The following is a 22,438-nucleotide window of genomic DNA, read 5'->3' on the forward strand; positions in this document are numbered from 1 at the left end:
CATAACCAGAACGGAATGAAGAGGATACACCACTTGTCTTAAGTATTTGTATTTGCTCTTACTTCAGTTTGTTTTACTCTGCCATCTACTTCTAGACCAGCATTGTGAAGGAGAATCTGTTTTCAATTGCCTAACCTGAATAAATAAAAGTGAACTAAATACAAAAATTGCACAAGAAACAGCAAGTCAACTACAGCCCTAAAGGCAAGGTTGCGGTGAAAAATATACACCACATTTGATGCAGCCTTTTCATTTTGTTGTACAACCACTTGAATTGTTTCAACAATTTTTTTATGTTTTTCAATCCTAGACAAGCAGCATATTGTGTGCAAGCTTTATTTAGAGGTGAGTAAAGTTTCCACACAGTTGTAGCCCCAGTCCTGTTTTTCATTGGTGGGCAGGACATGTTGACACACCTAGTGGAGAAGAAATAGCACTTATTAACATCCAAACTAAAACCATTAACAACCTCTGAATTATTTGAAGTGATTTCATTTGGGTGTGATTTAACTTGGACCACGTAATAATGCAAGTAGAAATATGCCCTACCATTTTAGTTCTGGCTGGCACCTCTATAGCAAAGACATTCAGGCCTCGACTGCTGCAGCAGTTGCTGTTGTGCTTGTTGTTGATATGAACCGTCACTTTTTGGTTAGTCTGAGGGGAAAAGAAAAAAAAAACCCACATGTTCCAGTATTATTAATGCATGGATATCTTTTAATAGTTTGTTGTTGTTGACAGGTTTTAGGACAATGTTTTACTAGACTCCCAGTGTTGCTATGGTATTGTTCGCAAACGCTCTGGGGTCCATGGTGAAAATTTGTGTCTACCTCACTTCCTTTTTTTTGAACCATTTGAGCTTTTTAATGTAAATGGAATGAAGCTTGCTTAGGGTGTGGATTTTTGTTTGATTTTGTCACTTACAGCTTCACCTCTTTATCAATAAAATACGGCATCACATTATACCTTTTGCCACTATCATGAAGTCACCGATGGTGTAATGGTACAGTCGCCTGACTTTGGTGCTGGCAGCGTGGGTTCAGTTCCCAATTAATGATGGTGTGAATCTGTGTCTGGATGGTTGTTTACATGTGCCCTGTGACTGACTGGCGACCGGGTCAGGGTGTAGTCTGCCTTTTGCCCACAGTTAGCTGGAATAGGGTCCGGGATAAGTGGTGTTGAAAATGGATGGATAGATGGACGGATGGTTATGGAAGTCAATAAGTGCCACTAGAAGTTGAATTTGTCAATAGTTGTATTTCAGTGTAACTTTTAAATGTTAACAATTCAACTGACTACAATTCCCTGTATGAAATTCAACTGGCTCCAATTTGCTGTCTAAAATTCAGAATGTTGCCAAATATCGTTTTTTTCATCTCCCACAAGGGTAAGTCTCTCTTGGATTTTGTGTTGAGGAAGAACCAGGAAGGGATGTTTTTTGCAGTAGCGGGGTCGAGTGTTTCTATTGGTTGATACTTATTATACCGGCAAAAAATACTGGCTTGTTGTATTGCTGGATTTTGCTCGAACACTCGGGAGGATTCACTCTTCACACGTTTTTAAAAGACCCGGTTCGTCGTTGTGTGTTCTAAATGACAGGGAGGTGTGTAGAGAGCTATTAAAAAAATAATAGTTGAGGGGGACTAATTTGTCTCAGTTTATAGCACAAGTTATGTGATAATTTAAAATAAATCCCCTTGGTCAAACCGGCAAAATATAACAAAGCACTTGTATTGCGTTTAAGACAATTTAATCACACAATACAATACAACACCAAACAATGACAATATAGAAGCACGAAGACAGTTTAGTAGTGTGTAACACGAGGTAACTAGACGTATAGTTACCAAACTCGAACAACTTATCCGAAAGCAGCAATAATAAAAAGCTCCGTCCACGTCCGATGATGTAATCCTTCTCTCAGAATGTAACAAAAGATCCGCGTCATATCGCCGGACGCTGCAGTTAGCTGCTGTTTCACCTGACATGGAGGGGGGTCGGGCCGGGAGGCTGGCTGGCCCGTGCCACCAGTGTCTGGGCGCCCCTGATGTACTTACTTCGCCCAGCATGGGTCCTCCTGATTATGCTACATACACAAGACTTGTAAAAGAGTTAGGAAATTGAACAATTATAGGCCTGTCATTTTTAATATTTCATCGGGTTCCTTGTCCGTCTGCCGGCGAGTCTATTGTTAGTTAGAAGTGATCTGCATATCATCTAAATATGGCTCGAAAATCTCTCTTGTTCATCTCTCGTAGAACGTAGCACAGCATGTTTTCTATGGCGACTGTCCCAGTGTGACATCTGTAAATCACGTTGCAGGCAATATGGCAGCCACTGGGATGTCGAGTGAAACTTCAGCAACTTTGTGCATTAATGATACTCGCTCCACTCACTTTTATTTTCGGATAGTGAAGTGAATAATATTATGTGTAGTTTTCATAACAATATCTATTTTAAAATGTATATATGCTATCAGTGGCATTTTAATATGCTATACTTGAATCAATTACGTAAAAAATTTTTTCCCTTGAAGTACAGTGTTATTCAAAATGTACATCATGTTGGCATGGATCACAAAAATATAATAAACATTAAAGGAATAAAACCTTTGCCTTGTGTTTGATGAACTGGACTGATTATGCAACTTCATATATACATTACTAAATGATACTCTATTTTAAAGTTGGTCTTGATAATAATATTTGAAGTGTTTTTTTTAAGATGGTACTCAAAAACTTTGAGAACTACTGCCTACATGGATCCATGACTGCAAATAAATGACAAAAATAAACTGCTGATGCCAAAGTGGCCATAAGTGTACATGTGTGTGGGAATCAGTGACATACAATAAAAACTGAACTGCGCAAAGACCCCTTTCATGTGGTAATTCGGCTTCAACTTCCAGTCAGGGCAAAACATTGTTTTGGGTACTATTTCACGTGAAAGTTGACATCCTTTGACATCTTTACACCTGTACATTGTGAAACATAAGAACATTGAATTTAATTGGAATATGTTAGGTTTATCTTTTTTGATGGGCTGTTGGCTGTCAAAACAGTGCAGGCAGTCGCAAAGAAGTAACTTTTCACTGGTAAGTGTTTCTGCTTAACCTTCATAATTAAAGTTTCTTTCGGCTTATCCCTTTCGGGGTCGCCACAGCGTGTCATCTCAGATGAACGCACATATATGTTTGGCACAATTTTTACACCGGATGCCCTTCCTGACCCAACCCTTCTCAGGGAGTGGAGGCCCCAGTGGGATACTTCATAATTAATTATTATACATTTATTGCATTGTTTTCCATAACAATGTCTGTATGTTTACCTTGCTTATTGCCTTCACCAGAAGTCAGAGCCTGTTGACCATGGCGGAACCAATGATGGATGCAGAGTGTGGAGTCCAATTTGTGTTCTTCGTCATTGGTGGGAATGTTAGTTTGTCTGAATGTGTCCTGTGATTGGCTGGCAATAAGTCCCGGATGTACCCCGCCTCTCACTCATAGGCAGCTCGGATAGGCTCCAGCACGCCCACCACCCTAGTGAAGCTAAGTGGAATAGAAGATAAATGAATGAACTGCTGATACCCTCTGCTGACCATGGAGTGGGATTACATTTTAATTTAAGCACCTTCTAAAATAAACTGTACTGCAGTACTGCATTCACAATATTTGAAGAAAAAGGTAATCTATACATTTTCAATGCTGCTAATCCTCTTTAGGGTCACGCGAGGCTGGAGGTTATCCTAGCTGACTTCAGGCAATCCGCAGACTACACCCTGGACTTGTTGCCTCTTCACAAGGCACATACAGACAATTATTCACACTCACTGAGGGCTGTGACTGCTGCCTGAACCTAGGTCAGGCAAAGGCACCAGTACAGTACACCACAAGTGATTTGCACTTTCTTTGATTGTTCTACAAACTGCATATTAAGCCTAACCCCAACCAAACTTGAATTTGAAGGGCTAAAACATACAATTAATCAAGTTTTCATGCTCATGACAAGAACAGATGTTGGATAAAACTTTCTGCATTAAATGAAGCACAAAAAAGCATTAAAAATATGTTTAAAAAAACTTGTGTGGCTAAAAATGGCCACAAACAAGCTGTAAAGGTAGGGATATTGAACACAAAGGTCAGTGGGTTAATTGTCACTTTACCTTTGTGCTGTTTACACAGTCAAACTTTTTGTGTAATTTGTTAAAACAAGGACACTTTAGGTGGAGTTAAACAAGAGCTCAAATTTAAGAGCTGTTGCCAACAATATGCAACTGTTTTTAAAACAATTATGATCACCTATTAATAGAGAGGCCCCGTAGCTTAGTGGTTTGGTAAACCAGGGGGTTGTGGGTTCGTATCCCACTGGGGCCTCCACTCCCTGAGAAGGGTTGCGTCAGGAAGGGCATCCGGCGTAAAAATTGTGCCAAACATATATATGCGTTCATCTGAGATGATACGCTGTGGCGACCCCAAAAGGGACAAGCCAAAAGAAACACACACATGATCAGCTATTAATATATTGTTTCCTAATAAAATGAAAATGTAATATTGAAGAAGAATGAGTAGAACTGCAGAACTGAGTGGGAAGTGAACCCGAGACATGTGAATGAACTACTATACCATTGGTGAATGGTTTTTATAACCCCTCCTTAAAGGTCAAGTGTCATGCCTATAAACATTCTAAAATAGATATTGTAATGAAAAATACATAAAACATTATTCACTGCAATGTCCATACAAAAAAATAAACATGAGCGGAGAGTGCGTCATCCATGCGCAATTGCGGAAGTGTCATTTGACATCCAAGTGGTCGCCATATTGGCTGCATCTCCTGTCTGTGACCTCACTCCGGACATTCGCCATTGAAAACACGCTGTGGCCCATACTATGGGACAAGCCCCTTCAGACATGGAATCTCTTTTCGAAGAAGAGAACATCTCACAACTGACTGAAGTGACCGGGGCAATATTACCTTATCGTTTGGAGCCATATTTAGATGATATGTGGATCATGACGGTGATAAAACAACGCCCTCCGCGAGTGACGACAACGCCACGGCCAAACCGCCTCCCCGTCTGATCCACTTCCGCGTGGAGATGAGCCACCACGGAGGCCGGCTCGGCCTTGTCGACAAGCCCGGTTGTGATACACAAGGCTGGATCGGTTATGTCGACAAGGCTGGTGATGATCCACAAGGCCTGCGGAGGCCGTCGGCATGGAAGCCTTCCGATGGGCACATCGACATTTAGCACCCCTGATTTATGGATTACGCCCCCCCCCGAACTATTGTTTTTTTTAGTAGTTGTATACACCTACCTGTCATATGGAACCCACGAAGCTCTCGTCCTTTGCACCTGTGCAATCCATTTTTCACGACGAACCGGGTGTTTTGGAAAAGTATGAGTATGAGTAAGAGCGAATCCATCCTACCAAGTGTTCGAGCAATATCCAGCAATACAACAAGCCGGTCTTCCGACACGAAGGAACAAGGAGCTACCTTCCAGTAGGTAAAACTAGTATAAACATACGAGACCGCTTGAGAGCTCTACTGCCCTGTACATCACTTCCTGCTTCTTTTCAAAAACAAATCCCTCGAGAGGATTTTCATGGCGGGAGTTACAAAAAGCCATACACGTCAAAATCATATTTTGTGGTGAAAAAAATGGCTGGGTCCATACTGGCTGTCATTGTTTCATTAATAACATACTAAAAATCATGCATTTCATGACAGTGGACCTTTAAGAAAAGGTATTCACACAGTTAAGCAACAAAACTACAGTTCTTGAATGCACGAGTATACAAATTATCGCGGAAATAAGGTTTTGATGATATGCAATAGTGAAGGAAATCTACCGAAAACGATCAGCGTGGAGCTAAATCTGTACGTAAACATAAAGAGAAAACGTCAAATGTTTTTCTACCTTGTTGACTATGAGGGACGAGACCCTGTGTTGTCCTCTGTAAGTGTAGATGAGCACATTTTCCTGTCCTTTCAGTTGCTTGGCTGTTCCCTCTAAAGTGATGGACTTCTGCAGAGCCTGGTTCAGAATCTTGGGCCCGGAGTCCAGTCTGAGTGGATGAAGTGATGGCTGTGTGCTCTCACAGTGTATATCTATCTGGAATGGGCAAGCCTGATAAAGTAGTAGTTTATATTAGGATTTTTTTTTTTCAATTATCACTGATTATCTTAATATTATAATTTACGTCAATTTTTTTAAACGAATGATGACCTCAACTAGCTCCAGCATACGGTTGTAACCCATGGTTTCCACGAGGGTCCACAGGTCATCAGAGTCCCCATCTTTCTCCGTTGCCTCCATCAGATTCAACTCCATGAAGCCCTGTTTTGTCAATTGATTTTTTCTCATGTCAAAATTCTCTGTGGACACAAAAAATACAAATGTGACTACTCGGAATGGCTACAACAGCAACAACATTTCCATTCTACCCATAAGATCAAAACATGAAGCATGATCTGTACAGTGTTGAGTTTTTCAAAGAATTATTCTGAAGTTAAGCCCTTTATGAAAACACATAAAACTTTAGATATACTTGCTCTTATTTTGAAATTCACTGCGAAACTTATTGAGTAAAAATGAAACACAGTATTGCTCAATGTTTGATTACCCAGAAATAATTTGTAAGATGGGTACAATTCCATCCATCCATCCATCCATCCATCCATCCATCCATCCATCCATCCATCCATTTTCTTAGCCGCTTATCCTCACAAGGGTCTCGGGGAGTGCTGGAGCCTATCCCAGCTGTCAACGGGCAGGAGGCAGGGGACACCCTGAACTGGTTGCCAGCCAATCGCAGGGCAGATAGATACAGACAACAGCCGCACTCACAATCACAACTTGGGGCAATTTAGAGTGGGGTACAATTCTTTAAAGAAAACATTAAGAGGCAGTGGGATTCAAATTAAACTGATAAGGATTTCAGAAAAGCATTATCATCACCATAAAACATAAAACCCATAAAGAAAACAATGATGGTTGTTGTTCAGTCATCAGTTGTATTTAAAAAAAAAAACATTTCACAAATTCTGCCCGGGTATGTAAACTTATGAGCACAATTGTACACATATGCATATTTGAAAGGAAAGTGTAGCTACACCTTTTTGATAACCTATAGGTGGCAGAAAAGAATGTAAGTGTACAACTATTTCATAACCTCTAGAGAGCAGTAGAATATTAGAATGAAAGTGTACAGCTATTTCACAACCTATAGATGGTGCCATGAATTTATAAAATGGGAAAGTCTTTTTCATTTTCCCCTTTACCTGTGTATGATGCGCACTATTGACTTATGACAAATTTCTGTGGAAACATGGACATTATACAGGAGAAATTACAGTATATCACAATCTACAGTTTGTTGTATGTATTGTGTTTGTTTTTATTATATTTATTTGCACTAGCTTTTATTTTGTCATGTTCGGCTGTATACAGTCAGGTCAACATTGTGAATAAGAAACTTCTCAATTGCTTTACCTGGTTACATCAATAAGAAAATCCCTTACCTTACCTTACCTTTCAGACTCTACAGCTTTATACCATGTTATCTCAGGTTGTTTTAACTGTTCTGCTACTACTACTTAGATGACTATCTATAAATAAAAAGAAACCCAGAAATATGTATGAGGAACATTTTTTGTTGCTTTTTCCCATTGTACCGAACTGTGACTCCAAAATCTACCAATTACCAAACCGTTACGGCTCTCTGCATCATATCCAAATACACTGTGAGATGAACATTTTGAATGAATGCATTTAACTGGCTGTACCTTTACAGATGGCCCACGTCCCCATCTTGCACTCCTCTCCGCTGATCATCAGCTCCAAGAAATTGTATTCCTCAAGACTGAGCAAACCATTCCCGTTGAGGTCTATCATGTCGAAAATCTCTGATAGTGCGTCCCTGTGACAAATTATGGCATTACCCCACAACAATGTTATATTTGCCTCCTATTTGCATAAGTGGCAGACTTCAAATGTAGAGATGTATGAACTCAAAGACCACATTGATAATCAACATACACAAGCAATGTTTTCCTTCCATACAAGCAAACACTCCCATCTCAAACCGGATGTTATCAGTCAATGTTATAATCTTAGAATCTGAATATTTCAAGTTCAAAATCTTAATAAGCAAAATCATTTACCGGAACTCTCTGGTGAGGTCGAGTTCGCCAGTATCTGTCTTGTAGACAAGCTCTACAGATTTAGTGGATGCATTCTTTCTGCTCCTTTTTTTTAATCTGCAGCCACTGGAGAAAGGCAGTAGGTAATATATCCCAGCTTTCAGTTCGCCTCTCCAAATGTACTTCTGTTGAAATTTTTACACTTAACAAAATTGATCTATCACATTTTTTTTTCACAACAATCAAAATGGATAATGCAGGCAGATAACATTTTATTTAGCTGAAACTGTCACGTTCATAAGTATTCAAGTTTGTATCCTGGCTCCAACTTTCCGTTGGAGTTTGCCTCGTCTACTTTTGTTTTTTTCTCTGGGCATTCTAGATTCCATAACAGAAGACTTAAAATTGATCGCAGGTGTGAATGTGACTAGTTTGTCTCCAGTGGAACCTCGGTTTACAAACCACCAGGTTACAAACAATTCAGTTAATGAACCATTTTTAAAAGAAAGATTACCATGGGTTACATACTATTTTTGGTTTACCAACAGTCTTGCCATGGGTGCGGAAGACTCAGAACTTTTTTTTTACCGTAGCGGCATGCTTCTGGTATCTTATTTTTTTTCTTTTTTTGTTTGTTTGTTTCCCTAAAATGGCTGCAACAGCTACCACACACTATTTTATTTGCATTCCCATTCAACTTCAATGGAAAACGCCTCAGTTTGCAAACCTTTTGGTTTGAGAACAGGGTCCTCGAACAAATGAAATTCGTAACTGGCGGTTTCACTGTATATACTTTCTAACAAACCATTAGAAATCACTGAAGGGATATTGGTGAAAATAATTACTGCGATTAATTGAAGTGGATTATAATAGAGACATTTACATGGCTATGATATACTTGTAACATTTTTCTTCACAAGTACAGAGGCACAAATATTCCATGAAAAACATGATTTTATCAACACACAAGCTCTACCAGTAAGTAGGTAATAATTTTAAATCGAAGTGAATAGGAAATACCAGCAATGCAAACCTACTTCTTTATCCTTTGCACCAGTGAAACACATTAGTGTTGAATCCTCTTCTGTATCACCAGCTAACATCACAAAAAGAGCTGTGTCCACATTCATCCAGGGGCAAGGCTTGTCTTAAAAAAAAAAAAAAAAAAAAAAACAAAGTTAGAGTTCAATTTATGAATATTAAGATGTATGACAAAAGCTGGTACTTTATGTAACAAGTTTTTTCTTTAAAACAGACGTCTATGGATGTCTATATGTAAATAGGTGAGTCTCCATAGGGCCTGCCCACCACTCAAGTGTGAAATTAAGCAACCAAGTACAGTAAATTTTTACTTATCTGCATGTTTTTGAAAATTTGTCTGTGAGCAAGCCATTTTGCACTTCTTCCCCAGCTGGTTAATTAACACGCACCACAATGAGTTTCTCAGCCAATAACATTGCAGCGAGACTGATTTTAGAGTGAAAAAGCTGCTTTGAAGCAGCAACCAAAGGACTATTGTGTCAAAAACAAAAGTTAAAAAATTTGCAGTATCAGCACTGATTAGCATTAACTTTTGATAATATTACAATAATGTTTTGCTAAATTGTTAACGTGAGGGGGGACAGCAGCACCTATCAAAGTACCATTATCACCAATATTATTTTTCAATTTCCTTGAGTTATTGGATGTAAAATAATTTTCCAAGGTTAAATAAATCTAATTTCCAAATATGAGTGTATCTGAAGGGAGAAGGTTTATAGACAAATAATGTACCGCATTAATTTGACATGGCAAGACAGATATTATGACTAATGAAGCTGCATTCATACCAGTTCTTTGGTCGAGACTCAAAGGCTGGATGCTTAGGGTAACAATGGAAGTCTGGGGCAGGTGCAGCTGGTACTGCAGTGACCTGATAGTTCCGTCCTCTTCCAGGAAGAAAGATCCTCTCATGCACATGTGATGCCACTGCTGAAGCAAACCAGCAATATATTCATTGAAATAATTTGGCATATTTATTTGACCCTATAAGGATCAAACAATGGCTGCACCTACAATGAGTAGTTTACTACAGTTTGTTGCTATTGTACATAGTAAAATTGATTTGATTAAATGAAATGTATTTCTATAGCACATTTCATACACAAGGTAACTCAATGCACTTTACATGATTAAAAAAATTCAAATACATAAATAAAAACATTTGAAAAAGTACAATTAAAACAGCTTTTAGTGCAAGAAATATCACTCAAAAATGCAAGTACAGGACTCTAAAACGCAAGATAAAAAGGTTTGAAACTGGATTTGAAAAGACATTTGGGGCTGACGTCACCTCTGTTGGCAACCTATTCCATTTTTTGCAGCATAATAGTTAAATACTGCTTCTCCACGTTTGCCTTGGACTCTGCACGCCATTATTAGACCTGAGTCAGTCGATCTCAGAGCCCTGTACTGGGTTTGTATTCCAATAGTATTACTTTCATGTATTCAGGACCAAAACCATTTAGTAACTTAAAGACCAGCAGCAGAACTTTAAAATCTATTCTAAAACTGACTGGAAGCAGTGTAAAGACTTTGGAATTGGACTTTTATGCTCTGACCGCTTTGCTCTGGTCACAACCCGAGCTGCAGCATTCTGAACGAGAAGCAGCTGTTTAATGCTCTTTGTGGGGAGCCCAGTCAGAAGACCGTTACAATAGTCAAGTCTACTTGAGCAAAAAGCATTGATTAGCTTCTCCTAGACTGCTTGACACATGCAAGCCTTCACTGTAGATATGTTCTTCAGATGGTAAAAGGGAGTTTAAGTCAATGATATGATATGCCAAGGTTTCAGACTTGATCTTTGCTTTTTAAAGATAGTGAGTCCAGGTATTTATGAACAGTAATCCTTTTTTCTTTATTGCCAAAAACAATGATCTCAGGTTTGTTGTCATTTAATTGAAGGAAATTTTGGCTCATCCAGTTATATATCTGCTGTAGACAGTGGCACAAAACCTCAATTGAACTGTAGTCATCCGGAGACACTGCTACATATAACTGTGTGTCATCTGCATAGCTATGATAATCAAAACTAAAGTTCTGGATTGAGCAAATTGATTCTTCTAATGACCTATAAAATTTTGGGATGAAATAATTATGGTAATTAAGCAGTCAAGCATAGACCTGTAGAGGATAAACACAATATGAACAAAAGCATTGCGTGTACGCCAATGATTTCATAATTGAAGAAGTAAAGGTGGAAGAAACGATAGAGCTAGTTAACTGTAGGCTTGTTTCCAATCTTGTAGAAAGATGTGGTTCAGTGACATTAAATGGCTCATATTTTCTGTTCTAATTCATCCCAATGATGTTTGAGTTAGGCAAGTGTGTCTTTATATACCAAGCTTTGTTCTCTGCAGAGAAAAGGGACTTTCCCAAACTGTTCTCACAATCTCTGAAGCATATGATTATCACATAATGTTGCAGGAAAAAGTCAGTTTCTGGTGGAACATGGGGTTTACCTTGATTGATTATTTCAAAGAGGTTTTTCTTCATACTTGTCCTTAACATTCACCATTGCATCAAGTAAGGCTGGCAAGCGATACACATTGTAATACTCATGTTCATCCAGAGGGAGGTAGATATGTTAAACAATAATTCAGATCTGTAAATACTCTAGCTGCGCTTACATTATTTTATTTACTGAATTGCAAAAGTGCTTGTCCAGTTTTTTCATTCTCCAAATATAAACGTTGACATGCAATTCTTGAATGATAATTTATTTCTCTTTCTGAGGGATTTATTTCTCCACTAGAATATATTCAGGTTGAATTTCAAATGGTCACCTTACTTGTGGAAATAAAATAGCAACCAAATGTCAAAAGACAAAAAAGGATTTATAAATATCATCAAACTAGACTCTTGATATTTTAAAATGCCTGATGGTCTAAGACTGAAAAGTGTGTACTGTATTTATCTATGTTAAATGGGCCCCAATATAGAGTCCGGAGGGTCCAGAAGAATACTCCCGATGAGAGAAGATGAGCTTCCAGACTACTAACAGGCGCAACCACCTGCAGCCACAGCTTTGAAAAACTGTACTACAACACACCAAACGAACACCGTACACATACATTAAACCACTTAACTTTGTGTAATCTAAGACAAGATACAAATTCACAGTGTCTTTATTTCTTTGAGACTACACAGCCCATGGGAGACAAGATTCTTGGAACTGTGATGTCTAAAAACAAGACTATGGTAGGAGAGATGGAGCAACGGGGTCATTACCGATTTTCCCCTATGAAGTAAACCAAATGAGCTGAAGTCAGGCTAGAAGAGCAAAAATAAACATGGGAAAGCAGCCTATACCTAAGATTGAGCTTTTATCAAGGTGTTTTGCAAACATTGTATTTTTCATGTTGCATACTGTACAAGCTGTAAAACATATAAATATTCAGATATCATTTACATTTTAGTTTGGGTGAGTTCATAAAAAGAATGTGGCTCTCCAAAATAATAATGCTCCACTTTTGATGGATCTCATGAAAGTGGTGTTTCATTTTTGTTACGCTATTTAGTCCAAAGACTGTTAGTAGCTTCGGGAGTTACTTGTGAATGAAAAAACCTCAGATATTTTACTGACCTTGTTGGTGGTGGATGTTGCAGTGACTGAGTTTGACAGAGATGATCGTCTACTACGAGCAGAAGAAGGACGAGTGGCTGGTCGGCTGTCTGGATACAAACACAAATACTCTTAAAGTTAAATAACTGTCCAATCACAACAAGGGTATATGTTTCATTTAACCATTTTATTGAAAGACAAAAAAGATTGTCATTAAAAGAAAAAGCTTTGCATTTGAAAGGGACACGGATGTGCTGGAGCCTATCCCAGCTTATCTTCGGGTGAGGGGCGAGGTACAACTGAACTGGTTGAGAGACAATCATAAGATGCATATAAACAAACAACCATTCGCACACATTCAAATCCACGAGCAATTTAGAGTCTTCAATAAATGCAACACGCACGTTTTTGGGGGGATTTGGGATGGAAATGGGAGTACACAGAGAAAATCCGTGCAGGCACACCGAGAATATGCAGATTCCACACAGGTTGGGCTGGGCTTTTAACCTCAGTCCTCAAAACTGTGAGGAAGATTTGCTAACCATTTGTACACCATGCCGCCCCGAACAGTATGTTTACCTTTTAAAAAAAAAAAATTATACAGAAAACAATGTGCTAACACATCTTTCTGTTCATCAATCCATTTTCCATATCGCTTATCCTTACGAGGGTCAAAGGTGAGCTGGCAGTGCCTAGTCTGACTGACTTTTGGCAAAAGGCGAGTTACACCCTGGACTGGTTGCCAGCTAGTAATTGCTGAGATAATTAGACTTTCAGAATGCAAAAATGTGATGCACTAGAACAAATGGAAACCATGTGAATCCTCACTTTTAAAGGATTTTTTTTTTTCTGAGGACAATTTTTAACCCTCCAATCGAATTGTGGGGTGAATGCAGACACCGATTAAACATGGATCAACCATCTCACATCTGTGTAATGAGTATTTAAAAGGATTTTTAAGGCTTAATGATACCAGTAAATATTGACTGAACAATGTGGCTCCAAATGAGCAACCCAAACTGTTTTCAAGTTGGAAGAACAACACATTCAACATGTCCAACAGGGTAGCATTGTGGCAGGTCCTTATTAAAATGTAACAGGGATAAATCAATATGTGGGAGAGACACAATAATGTGATGATCCCGACGACTGTGTGGGAACTCATTTGTTTCTGGAGTAGCGGTTGACCTGGATCCTCCTCCAGACCACCTTTCAAATCCCTCATCCCCTTTCCATTGAGTTGTACTGGGATGGTCCGAATCAATAACATGAACATAGACTGACCGCTTAGATCAATCCCATTTATCACCCCACAGTAGGATTGTCCTCAGCTTTCATTCATAGGATCTCTGTTTCTATCATGCACTGTACAATACTGGTTGACTGCTGGGTGTTGACTTAGTAGTTTAATGAACAATTAATAAAACATCTTTTTGGCCAGAGGGCTCTCATCATAGCGTGTAGTTCTTTCTGGTGTAGATGAGTGTCTGTCAATGTGCTGATGGTAGAAAAGATTACCAGAATCACAGCACTTCAGTTTCTTCCGACAAACAAGAGGTTATAATTGTGTGGTTTTGCTGATGAATGAACCGTCTTAGTGCGGTGATTTGTCACAGGGTTGGGAAAAATTGATCAAAAAGAGAGCTATTCCATTCATCACAATAAAGCAGTAACGTGCATTGGGGCAATTGGTCTGAATGGGTGTGCATCTAAAATACAAACAGACAAAAGAATAAAGCAACGAAAGGCAACACAGACAAAAAAAACCCAAAAAACAGAGCCTTTGACACAAGCACATTTAAAGTTATTCTACTACCATTCCGAAGTGTGACGTCTGGATCTGACCCGGTTGTTTCTGGATTCTGAGGTGGAGTTGCTGACGGTGATGTTATGGAAGTTTTTGGAGGGCTGTCTTCATGGCTGCCAAAGTTTTGTCTCTTTAACTTGGCGTCAGACTGGAGCTTCACCAAAGACATCATCTGACATTTCTCCACAGTGGACACAAGTTGTCTACAGAACTAAAAGCAATACAGGTGCATCTCAATAACACATTAACACATATTGGAGAATTCATTGTATCTCAGAAATGCAATTCGAAAAGTGAAACTGAAATGGGACAAAGCATAGGTTTATTGTTATTTTGGTAGATAATAAGAAACCAATCTTGTCTATGGGGGATTTATCTTAAAGAGCTGTATATATATATATATACACACACAGGTAGAGAGAGAGAGAGAGAGAGGGGAGGGACGTTTCTTCCGTCAGATTGAGTACATTTTCATGAGAACATTCACACAACACATTGTTTATATGTGCCCTGTGATTTGCTGGCAGCCAGTTCAGGGTGTAAATAGCTGGGATAGGCTGCCCCACACCCACAACCCTAGGGAGAATAAGATGTACAAAAAATGGATGGATGGACTTTTGCAATCCAGCAGCATCCTTATTGATATACAGTTGAAGCCAGATGTTTACATACAGTGTGCAAAAACACATTCAATTTTTTTCTCACTGTCTGAAATCAAATCAGACTAAACCCCTCCTGTTAAAGGTCAGTGAGGATCACCAAAATTATTAAAGTTTGTTAAATGCCACAATAATGAGAGAATCTCTTTGAGAAATGTATATTTTCATTGAGGTCAAACGTTCACGTACATTTCTTTAGTATTGAGTAGCATTTCCTTTGAACTGGATGACTTGGGTCAAACGTTTTGGGTAACCCTTCCACAGGCATCGGACAGTAGTCTGCTGGAATCCTGGCCAATTCCTCCAGACAGAACTGGTGTAACTGAGTCACGTTTGTCGGTTGGCCTTCTTATACAGGCATTTTCACATCTGCCTACAAATTTTACATGAGATTTTGATGGCCACTCCTAGACATTGACTTTGTTATCCTCATGCCACCTTTCACCCATTTTGGCAGTATGCTTCGGGTTATTGTCCATTTGGAAAACCCATTTGTGCCCAGGTTTTAGCATCCTGGCTGAAATCTGGAGATGTTGCCTTAATATCTCCATGTAATCTCTTGTCATGATGCCGTATATTTTATGAAGAGCTCCAGTTCCTGCAGCACCAAAACAGCCGCACAAAATGATGCTGTTAGCCCCATGCTTCATAGTTGGTATGGTGTTCTTTAGTCTACAAGCGTCCCAGTTTTTCCTCCAGATATAATGTAGGTTATTATGGCCAAACTGCTCCACTTTAGTTTCATCAGACCACAGGACATGTCTCCAGAAATTATGATCTTTGTCCTGGTGTCTTTTTGGAAACTATAATCTGCCTTTTTTGTTTCTTTAGGACTAATGACTGGCTACACTACCTTTCCAAAACTACTTGCTGTATTGCTTTGACTCACATATGATTTTAAGTGATTCTAAATCCATATGGTTTAATATGGTAGTCAGCCTTTTGCAGCTATAACAGCATCAACTCATGTGGTAAGGCTTTCACTGAAGTTTAGTATATATGTGAGGTGACACACTGATTTTGAACAAAAAAGCTTGGCTCACTGTCCGCTAAAAATCAACCTGAATGCGTCATCAGGTTGAGGGTAGGGAATTTGTACAGGCCAGTCAAAATCATCCATTCCAAATGTTCTCATTACTGTCTTTATAGACCTTGCTTTGTGATTTGGTGGACAGAAATCCTGGAACAGTAAGGGGTAATCTTTTTAGGTCTTAGGACTAAAAGAAGATGGAACAGTGGACGACGGGTTAGAGTGTCTGCCTCACAGTTCTGAAGTCTGGGGTTCAAATCTCAAACCCGCCTGTGTGGAGTTTGCATGTTCTCTTTATGCCTGTGCAGGTTTTCTCTGGGCACTCTGGTTTCCTCCCACGTCCCAAAAACATGCATTAATCGAAGACTCTAGCTTGCCCGTAGGTGTGGATATGAGTGTGGTTGTTTGTTTATATGTTCCCTGCGATTGGCTGGCAAAAAGTTCAAGATGTACCCTGCCTCCTGCCTGAACATAGCTGGGATTGGCGCTAGTACGACTGCCACCCTTGTGAGGATAATGAGATCAGAAAATGGATGGAGACAGAGAGCCTTCTTGTTAAACATCAGTGTGTAACCTCACAAATGTGCTTCTGGGAAAATAAGTCATAAATGCCTATAAACGCTCTTAAAGCTTGTGGAAAACCTTCCCAGAACTGTAGAGAATGGACCGATGTCATATTAAACCCTAGAGATTAAGAATAGAACGTCACTTAAATTCAGATCTGATTCAAACCAGCTGAGCGAAACTGTCTTGGAAATATGGCAGAATGAGAAGATATACAAATTAGTGTGGATGTGAACGACAACTGGGTCACTGGTGTTGTATATACTGATGCACACTCACCTCAACGTAGTTAAAGATGCCATCCTTGTTGATAACGCTAAGTGAGAAAATGGCCTTCACTTCTTCAGGTGTCATTTTATCTCCTCCCTGTAAATTTTAAAATATTTAATTGCTGAAACAATCATTTAAATGTTTTAAAATTAAGTTAAAACTCTTTGTTCCTATAAATCACAAAGTGTGCATATGTAATGCAAAATACAATGGGTAAAATAAGCATTTACCGTCATGTTTTTCTCAAATATATTTCCAAAGGTGCTAAAGTCCTGAAAATTACACCTGATGTTGAGAACAACCCAAGTAATTCATACATACAAAGAAATTAGACAGATAAGATCGGAAATTAAATTGAGTAAAAATGTGAAAGGACACAGGGGAAAAGTATTGAACACATGAAGAAAGGGATTTGCAAAAATGTGTGGAATGCTAAAACACCTAAAATCAACAATCAAACAGCAATCCAACCACTGATCAGTGCAAATGAATATGAGCTGGTTCAATACTAATTGATGACTTCCAAAAAGGTCTCATTGCCATAGTGTGAGTCAAGACACATCTTGTGATGGGTGAGAGCAGAAAGCTGTCTCAAGACCATTGCAAACTAATTGCTGTGAAACATAACGCTGGTGTTGGTGTGTATTTAAGATTCTAAACATTCCAGTGAGCACAGTTGGAGCCAGAAAAAAAGTGGAAAGCCAATCATACCACTATAAGTTTGTCTTGACCAGGTGCTCCTGGCAGGATTTCAAACAGAGGAGTGCAAAAAATAACCAGAAGAATAGTCCAAGTGCAAAGGACCACCTGTGGAGAGCTTCAAAACCACCTAGAATTAGCAGGTACCATTGTCGCAAGGCAATGAGTAATGTACAGTGAAGAAAATAAGTTTGTGGAAAGGTAATTGCAATCAAAGGCTACTGTACCAAATATTAAGATTGGTTTTCTAATGTGTTCAAAATACTTATTTGCAGCTGTATCACACAAATAAATCATTAAAAAAAAATCATACATTGTGATTTCTGGATTTTTCTTTTTAGATTATCTCTCACCGTGGACATGCACCTACGATGAACATTTCAGACCCCTCCATGATTTCTAAGTGGGAGAAGTTGTTATATAGCAGGGCGTTCAAATACATATTTTCTTCACTGTACGCCACCCGCTATGGCTGGTAACCATAGAAGACACTATTGCTGGGGGAAGGGGGGCGGGGGGAAGCATGTCAGTGCTCATTTAAAGTTTGCTGAACAACATCTGGATAAACCAGTTAAATATTGAGTAAAAGTAAAATTTAACTGTTTGGATGCTATAATGCACACCATGTTTGGAGGAGAAAATGGGACTGCACGTCACGCGATAAAGACTACATCAAAAGGCAAGTTCAGAGGTGGGAACATGATGATGTGGGGGTGGTTTTTAGTAAATGGTCCTGAGACACGGGCGGCACGGTGGATCAGCCGTTAAATCGTTGGCCTCACAGTTCTGAGGACCTGGATTCGATCCCCGCCTGTGTGGAGTTTGCATGGTCTCCCCGTGCCTGCGTGGGTTTTCTCCGGGCACTCTGGTTTCCCCCCACATCCCAAAAACATCCAACATTAATTGGACACTCTAAATTGACCCTAGGTGTGATTGTGAGTGCGGCTGTTTGTTTCAATGTGTCCTGCGATTGGCTGGCAACCCGTTCAGGGTGGACCCCGCCTCCTGCCCGTGGAAAGCTCGGATAGGTTCCAGCACTCCCCGCGACCCTTGTGAGGATAAGCGGCTAAGAAAATGGATGGATGGATGGTCCTGAGAAACTTCACATTTTTGAAGGAAGGACAAATGGGCAAATGTACCGAGACATTCTTGACAAAAATCTACTGCCATTTGCAAGGATGATGAAAATGAATCAAAGGTGGACATTTAATCAGGATAGTGATGCAAAATATTACCAAGGAAACTCTCAATCCGTTCAAAAGAAAAAACTAATACATCTGCTAGTTTTGTCCAACGAATCATCTGACTTGAATCCAATCAAAAATCTATGCAAAGAATTGAAACTCAAGGTCCATGAAAGAAACCAGTAGAACCTTCAGGATTTGAAGACTGCTGATGTCCAGGAATGGGCAAAAATCCCACCAAAGCAATGTATGTTTCTTGAAGCTGTTATTTTAAACAAAATCTTTTCTACGACTATTGAATAAATATCAGCTGGAGTATTCAACACTTTTTCGCTGTGTCATTTCACATTCTTACATATAACTTACGATACGATTTTCTTTATTCTCTGTTTTTTTTTTTTGTTTGGGTTACTTGGATTGTTCCCAACATCTGGTGAAATTTTCAGGTCAAAACAGCACCTTTGGATATATTATATTGAATGAAGAAAAATGGTATTGTGAAATACTTATTTCAGCCACTGTATGTACAAAGTAACTCACATTTGTCAGAAGTTTTTCCACTCTGCTCTGTGCAATGTACCCATCGCCATTTGGATCCAGCTTTTTGAAAACTCCCATCAGGTCATTGTTCTCTGTTTTCCACTCACTTTTCAGTATCTCGCAGAAATCATCAAAGTTCATGTGCGTTGTTCCTGTGTTCCAATATTTATCAAGAGTCGTCTGAGATGGATTTCTTCCAGCTAACTGGAGAACTGAAGAAAAAAAGAATTCCAGTGAAGAAAATAAGCATTTGAACACCCTGCTATATTGCAAGTTCTCACACTTAGAAATCATGGAGGGGTCTGAAATTTTCATCGTAGGTGCATGTCCACAGTGAGAGAGATAATCTAAAAAGGAAAATCTAGAAATTACAATGTATGATTTTTTTAATGATTTATTAATTTGTGCGATACAGCTGCAAATAGGTATTTGAACACCTGCAAAAACCAATGTTAATATTTGGTACAGTCGCCTTCCTGTAGTTGTTCACCAGGTTTGCACACACTGCAGGGGGGATTTTGGCCCACTCCTCTACACAGATCTTCTCTAGATCGGACAGGTTTCTGGCTGTCGCTGAGAAACACAGTTTCAGCTCCCTTCAAAGATTTTCTATTGGGTTTAGGTCTGGAGACTGGCGAGGCCACGCCAGAGCCTTGATATGCTTCTTACAGAGCTACTCTTTGGTTTTCTTGGCTGTGTGCTTTGAGTCATTGTCATGTTGAAAGATCCAGCCAGGACCCATCTTCAATGCTCTGACTGAGGGAAAGAAGTTGTTCCCCAAAATCTCACAATACATGGTTGCGGTCATCCTCTCCTTAATACAGTGCAGTCGTCCTGTCTCATGTGCAGAAAAACACCCCCAAAGCATGATACTACCATCCCAATGCTTCACAGTCGGGGTGGTGTTCTTGGGATGGAATTCATCATTCGTCTTCCTCCAAACACGGTTAGTGGAATTATGACCAAAAAGTTCAATTTTGGGCTCATCGGACCACAAAACTTTCTCCCATGACTCCTCTGTATCATCCAAATCATCATTGGCAAACTCAAGACGGTCCTTGACATGTGCTGGTTTAAGCAGGGGAGCCTTCCATGCCATGCATGATTTCATACCATGACGTCTTAGGGTATTACCAACAGTCACATTGGAAATGGTGGTGGTCCCAGCTCTTTTCGGGTCATTGTCTAACTCCTGTCGTGTAGTCCTGGGCTGATTCCTCACCTTTCTAAGGATCATTGGGACCCCACGAGGTGATATGTTGCATGGGGTTCCACTCCGATTGAGACTGGCCGTCATGTTTAACTTCTTCCATTTTCTAATGATTGCTCCAACAGTGGACTTTTTTTCACCAAGCTGCTTGGCAATTTCCAGCCGTGTGGAGTTGTACAATTTTGTCTCTGGTGTCTTTGGACAGCTCTTTGGTCTTGGCCATGTTACAAGCTTGAGTCTTACTGATTGTATGAGGTGGACAGGTGTCTTTATGCAGCTAACGACCTCATGCAGGTGCATCTGATTCAGGATAATACATGGAGTGGAGGTGGACTTTTAAAGGTGGACTAAAAGGTCTTTGAGGGTTGGAATTCTAGTTGATAGACAGGTGTATTACACAAATAAATCGTTAAAAAAATCATACATTGTGATTTCTGGATTTTTCTTTTTAGATTATCTCTCTCACAGTGGACATGCACCTATGATGAAAATTTCAGACGCATCCATGATTTCTAATTGGGAGAACTTGCAATATAGCAGGGTGTTCAAATACTCTTTACTGTAAATTAATAACAAACTCTATGGATAGATTGATAGATGGTTAATTAATCAACAAAGGGACATTTACCAGGCAGGCAAGTAACAGCAACCAACAATTATTCAAGTTCTTTTTTTGGTAAATTAATCTTCTTCATCTTAATATTGCATATACTTTACATGGAAAACACACCTTTCAAAATTGGATATTTTATGCAAATTTGTATTTATATCCTTGCTTCTATTGTTTCCATGCATGAGGCAAATCTTCCCAACATGAATAGACATTGACAATTGGTCAGCATGTTTTAGGAAATATCCATCCATCCATCCATCCATCCATCCATTTTCTTAATTGCTTATCCTCACAAGGGTCGCAGGAGTGCTGGAGCCTATCCCAGCTGTCATCGGGCAGAAGGTGGGGTACACACTGAACTGGTTGCCAGCCAATCGCAGGGCACAAGACAGAGACAGACAACAGTCACACTCACAATCACACTTTGGAGCAATTTAGAGTCTACAATGAATGCATTCATGTTTTTGGGATGTGGGAGGAAATCGGAGTTCCCGAAGAAACCCCACGCAGGCACGGGGAGAACATGCAAACTGCAGAGAGGCGGGACAGGGATTTGAACCCGGGACCTCAGAACTATGAGGCCAACGCTCTAACCAGTTGTGCACCGTGACGCCTCAAATAGTCACGAAACATTCATAATTATTTTGGGCCATTAAAGTTTTCATTTCAGAACTGAAATTGTGAGACATTACTATTGACTTGTTTTTAGGTGTGTCCATTTAGAATGGAAATGTCGAAAGCAGAAATTTGTCCCTGATGTGTTCCAGATTTGAGATCATGCCACATTATATATATATATATATATATATATATATATATATATATATTATACATTACATTTAAAAAACAAACAATAATTAGTTTTTGGGAATATTATGGAAAGCGTTACCTCTACATAACTCCTGTTTGGATGGGATATTTGAGAGACTGGATCTGAACACACTTCGGTAAGCGGCTCTGCACTGCATATAAAAAGTCTCCTCCTCATCAGGAGCCTCCGACGAGTCCAGATAAGACATCTTTGTTTGAGGATATTTCGTGAAGTGGTTAATGTTCATCCGCGTCTGTCCCAAAACGGCTGTTAAACTACATGGTCCAGAAGTATTCATTAC

The 22,438-nt window shown here is 39.4% G+C and overlaps 1 protein-coding gene across 2 annotated transcripts; it reads right to left on the bottom strand.

Annotated features, from left to right (window-relative positions):
• Nucleotides 1–269: 269 nt before the first annotated feature.
• On the bottom strand, nt 270–22,435 carry efcab7 (EF-hand calcium binding domain 7). Of its 2 annotated transcripts, none has more exons than XM_061825842.1 (13): nt 22,216–22,435; nt 19,504–19,715; nt 17,090–17,176; nt 14,567–14,768; nt 12,772–12,860; nt 9,977–10,115; nt 9,185–9,294; nt 8,169–8,332; nt 7,791–7,924; nt 6,232–6,380; nt 5,923–6,132; nt 550–657; nt 270–416 (listed from the first exon to the last, which is right to left on the bottom strand). In XM_061825842.1, the coding sequence occupies exons 1-13, from the start codon at nt 22,433–22,435 to the stop codon at nt 336–338; spliced, it is 1,905 nt and encodes a 634-aa protein (XP_061681826.1). In that variant the 3' UTR covers nt 270–335. The 2 variants fall into 2 exon arrangements, with proteins under 2 accessions (XP_061681826.1, XP_061681825.1); XM_061825841.1 differs by having other exon boundaries at nt 9,977–10,118.
• Nucleotides 22,436–22,438: the final 3 nt, after the last annotated feature.

This window comes from Syngnathoides biaculeatus, chromosome 7 (assembly GCF_019802595.1).
Source record: "Syngnathoides biaculeatus isolate LvHL_M chromosome 7, ASM1980259v1, whole genome shotgun sequence".
Classification (NCBI taxonomy): Eukaryota; Metazoa; Chordata; class Actinopteri; order Syngnathiformes; family Syngnathidae; genus Syngnathoides; species Syngnathoides biaculeatus.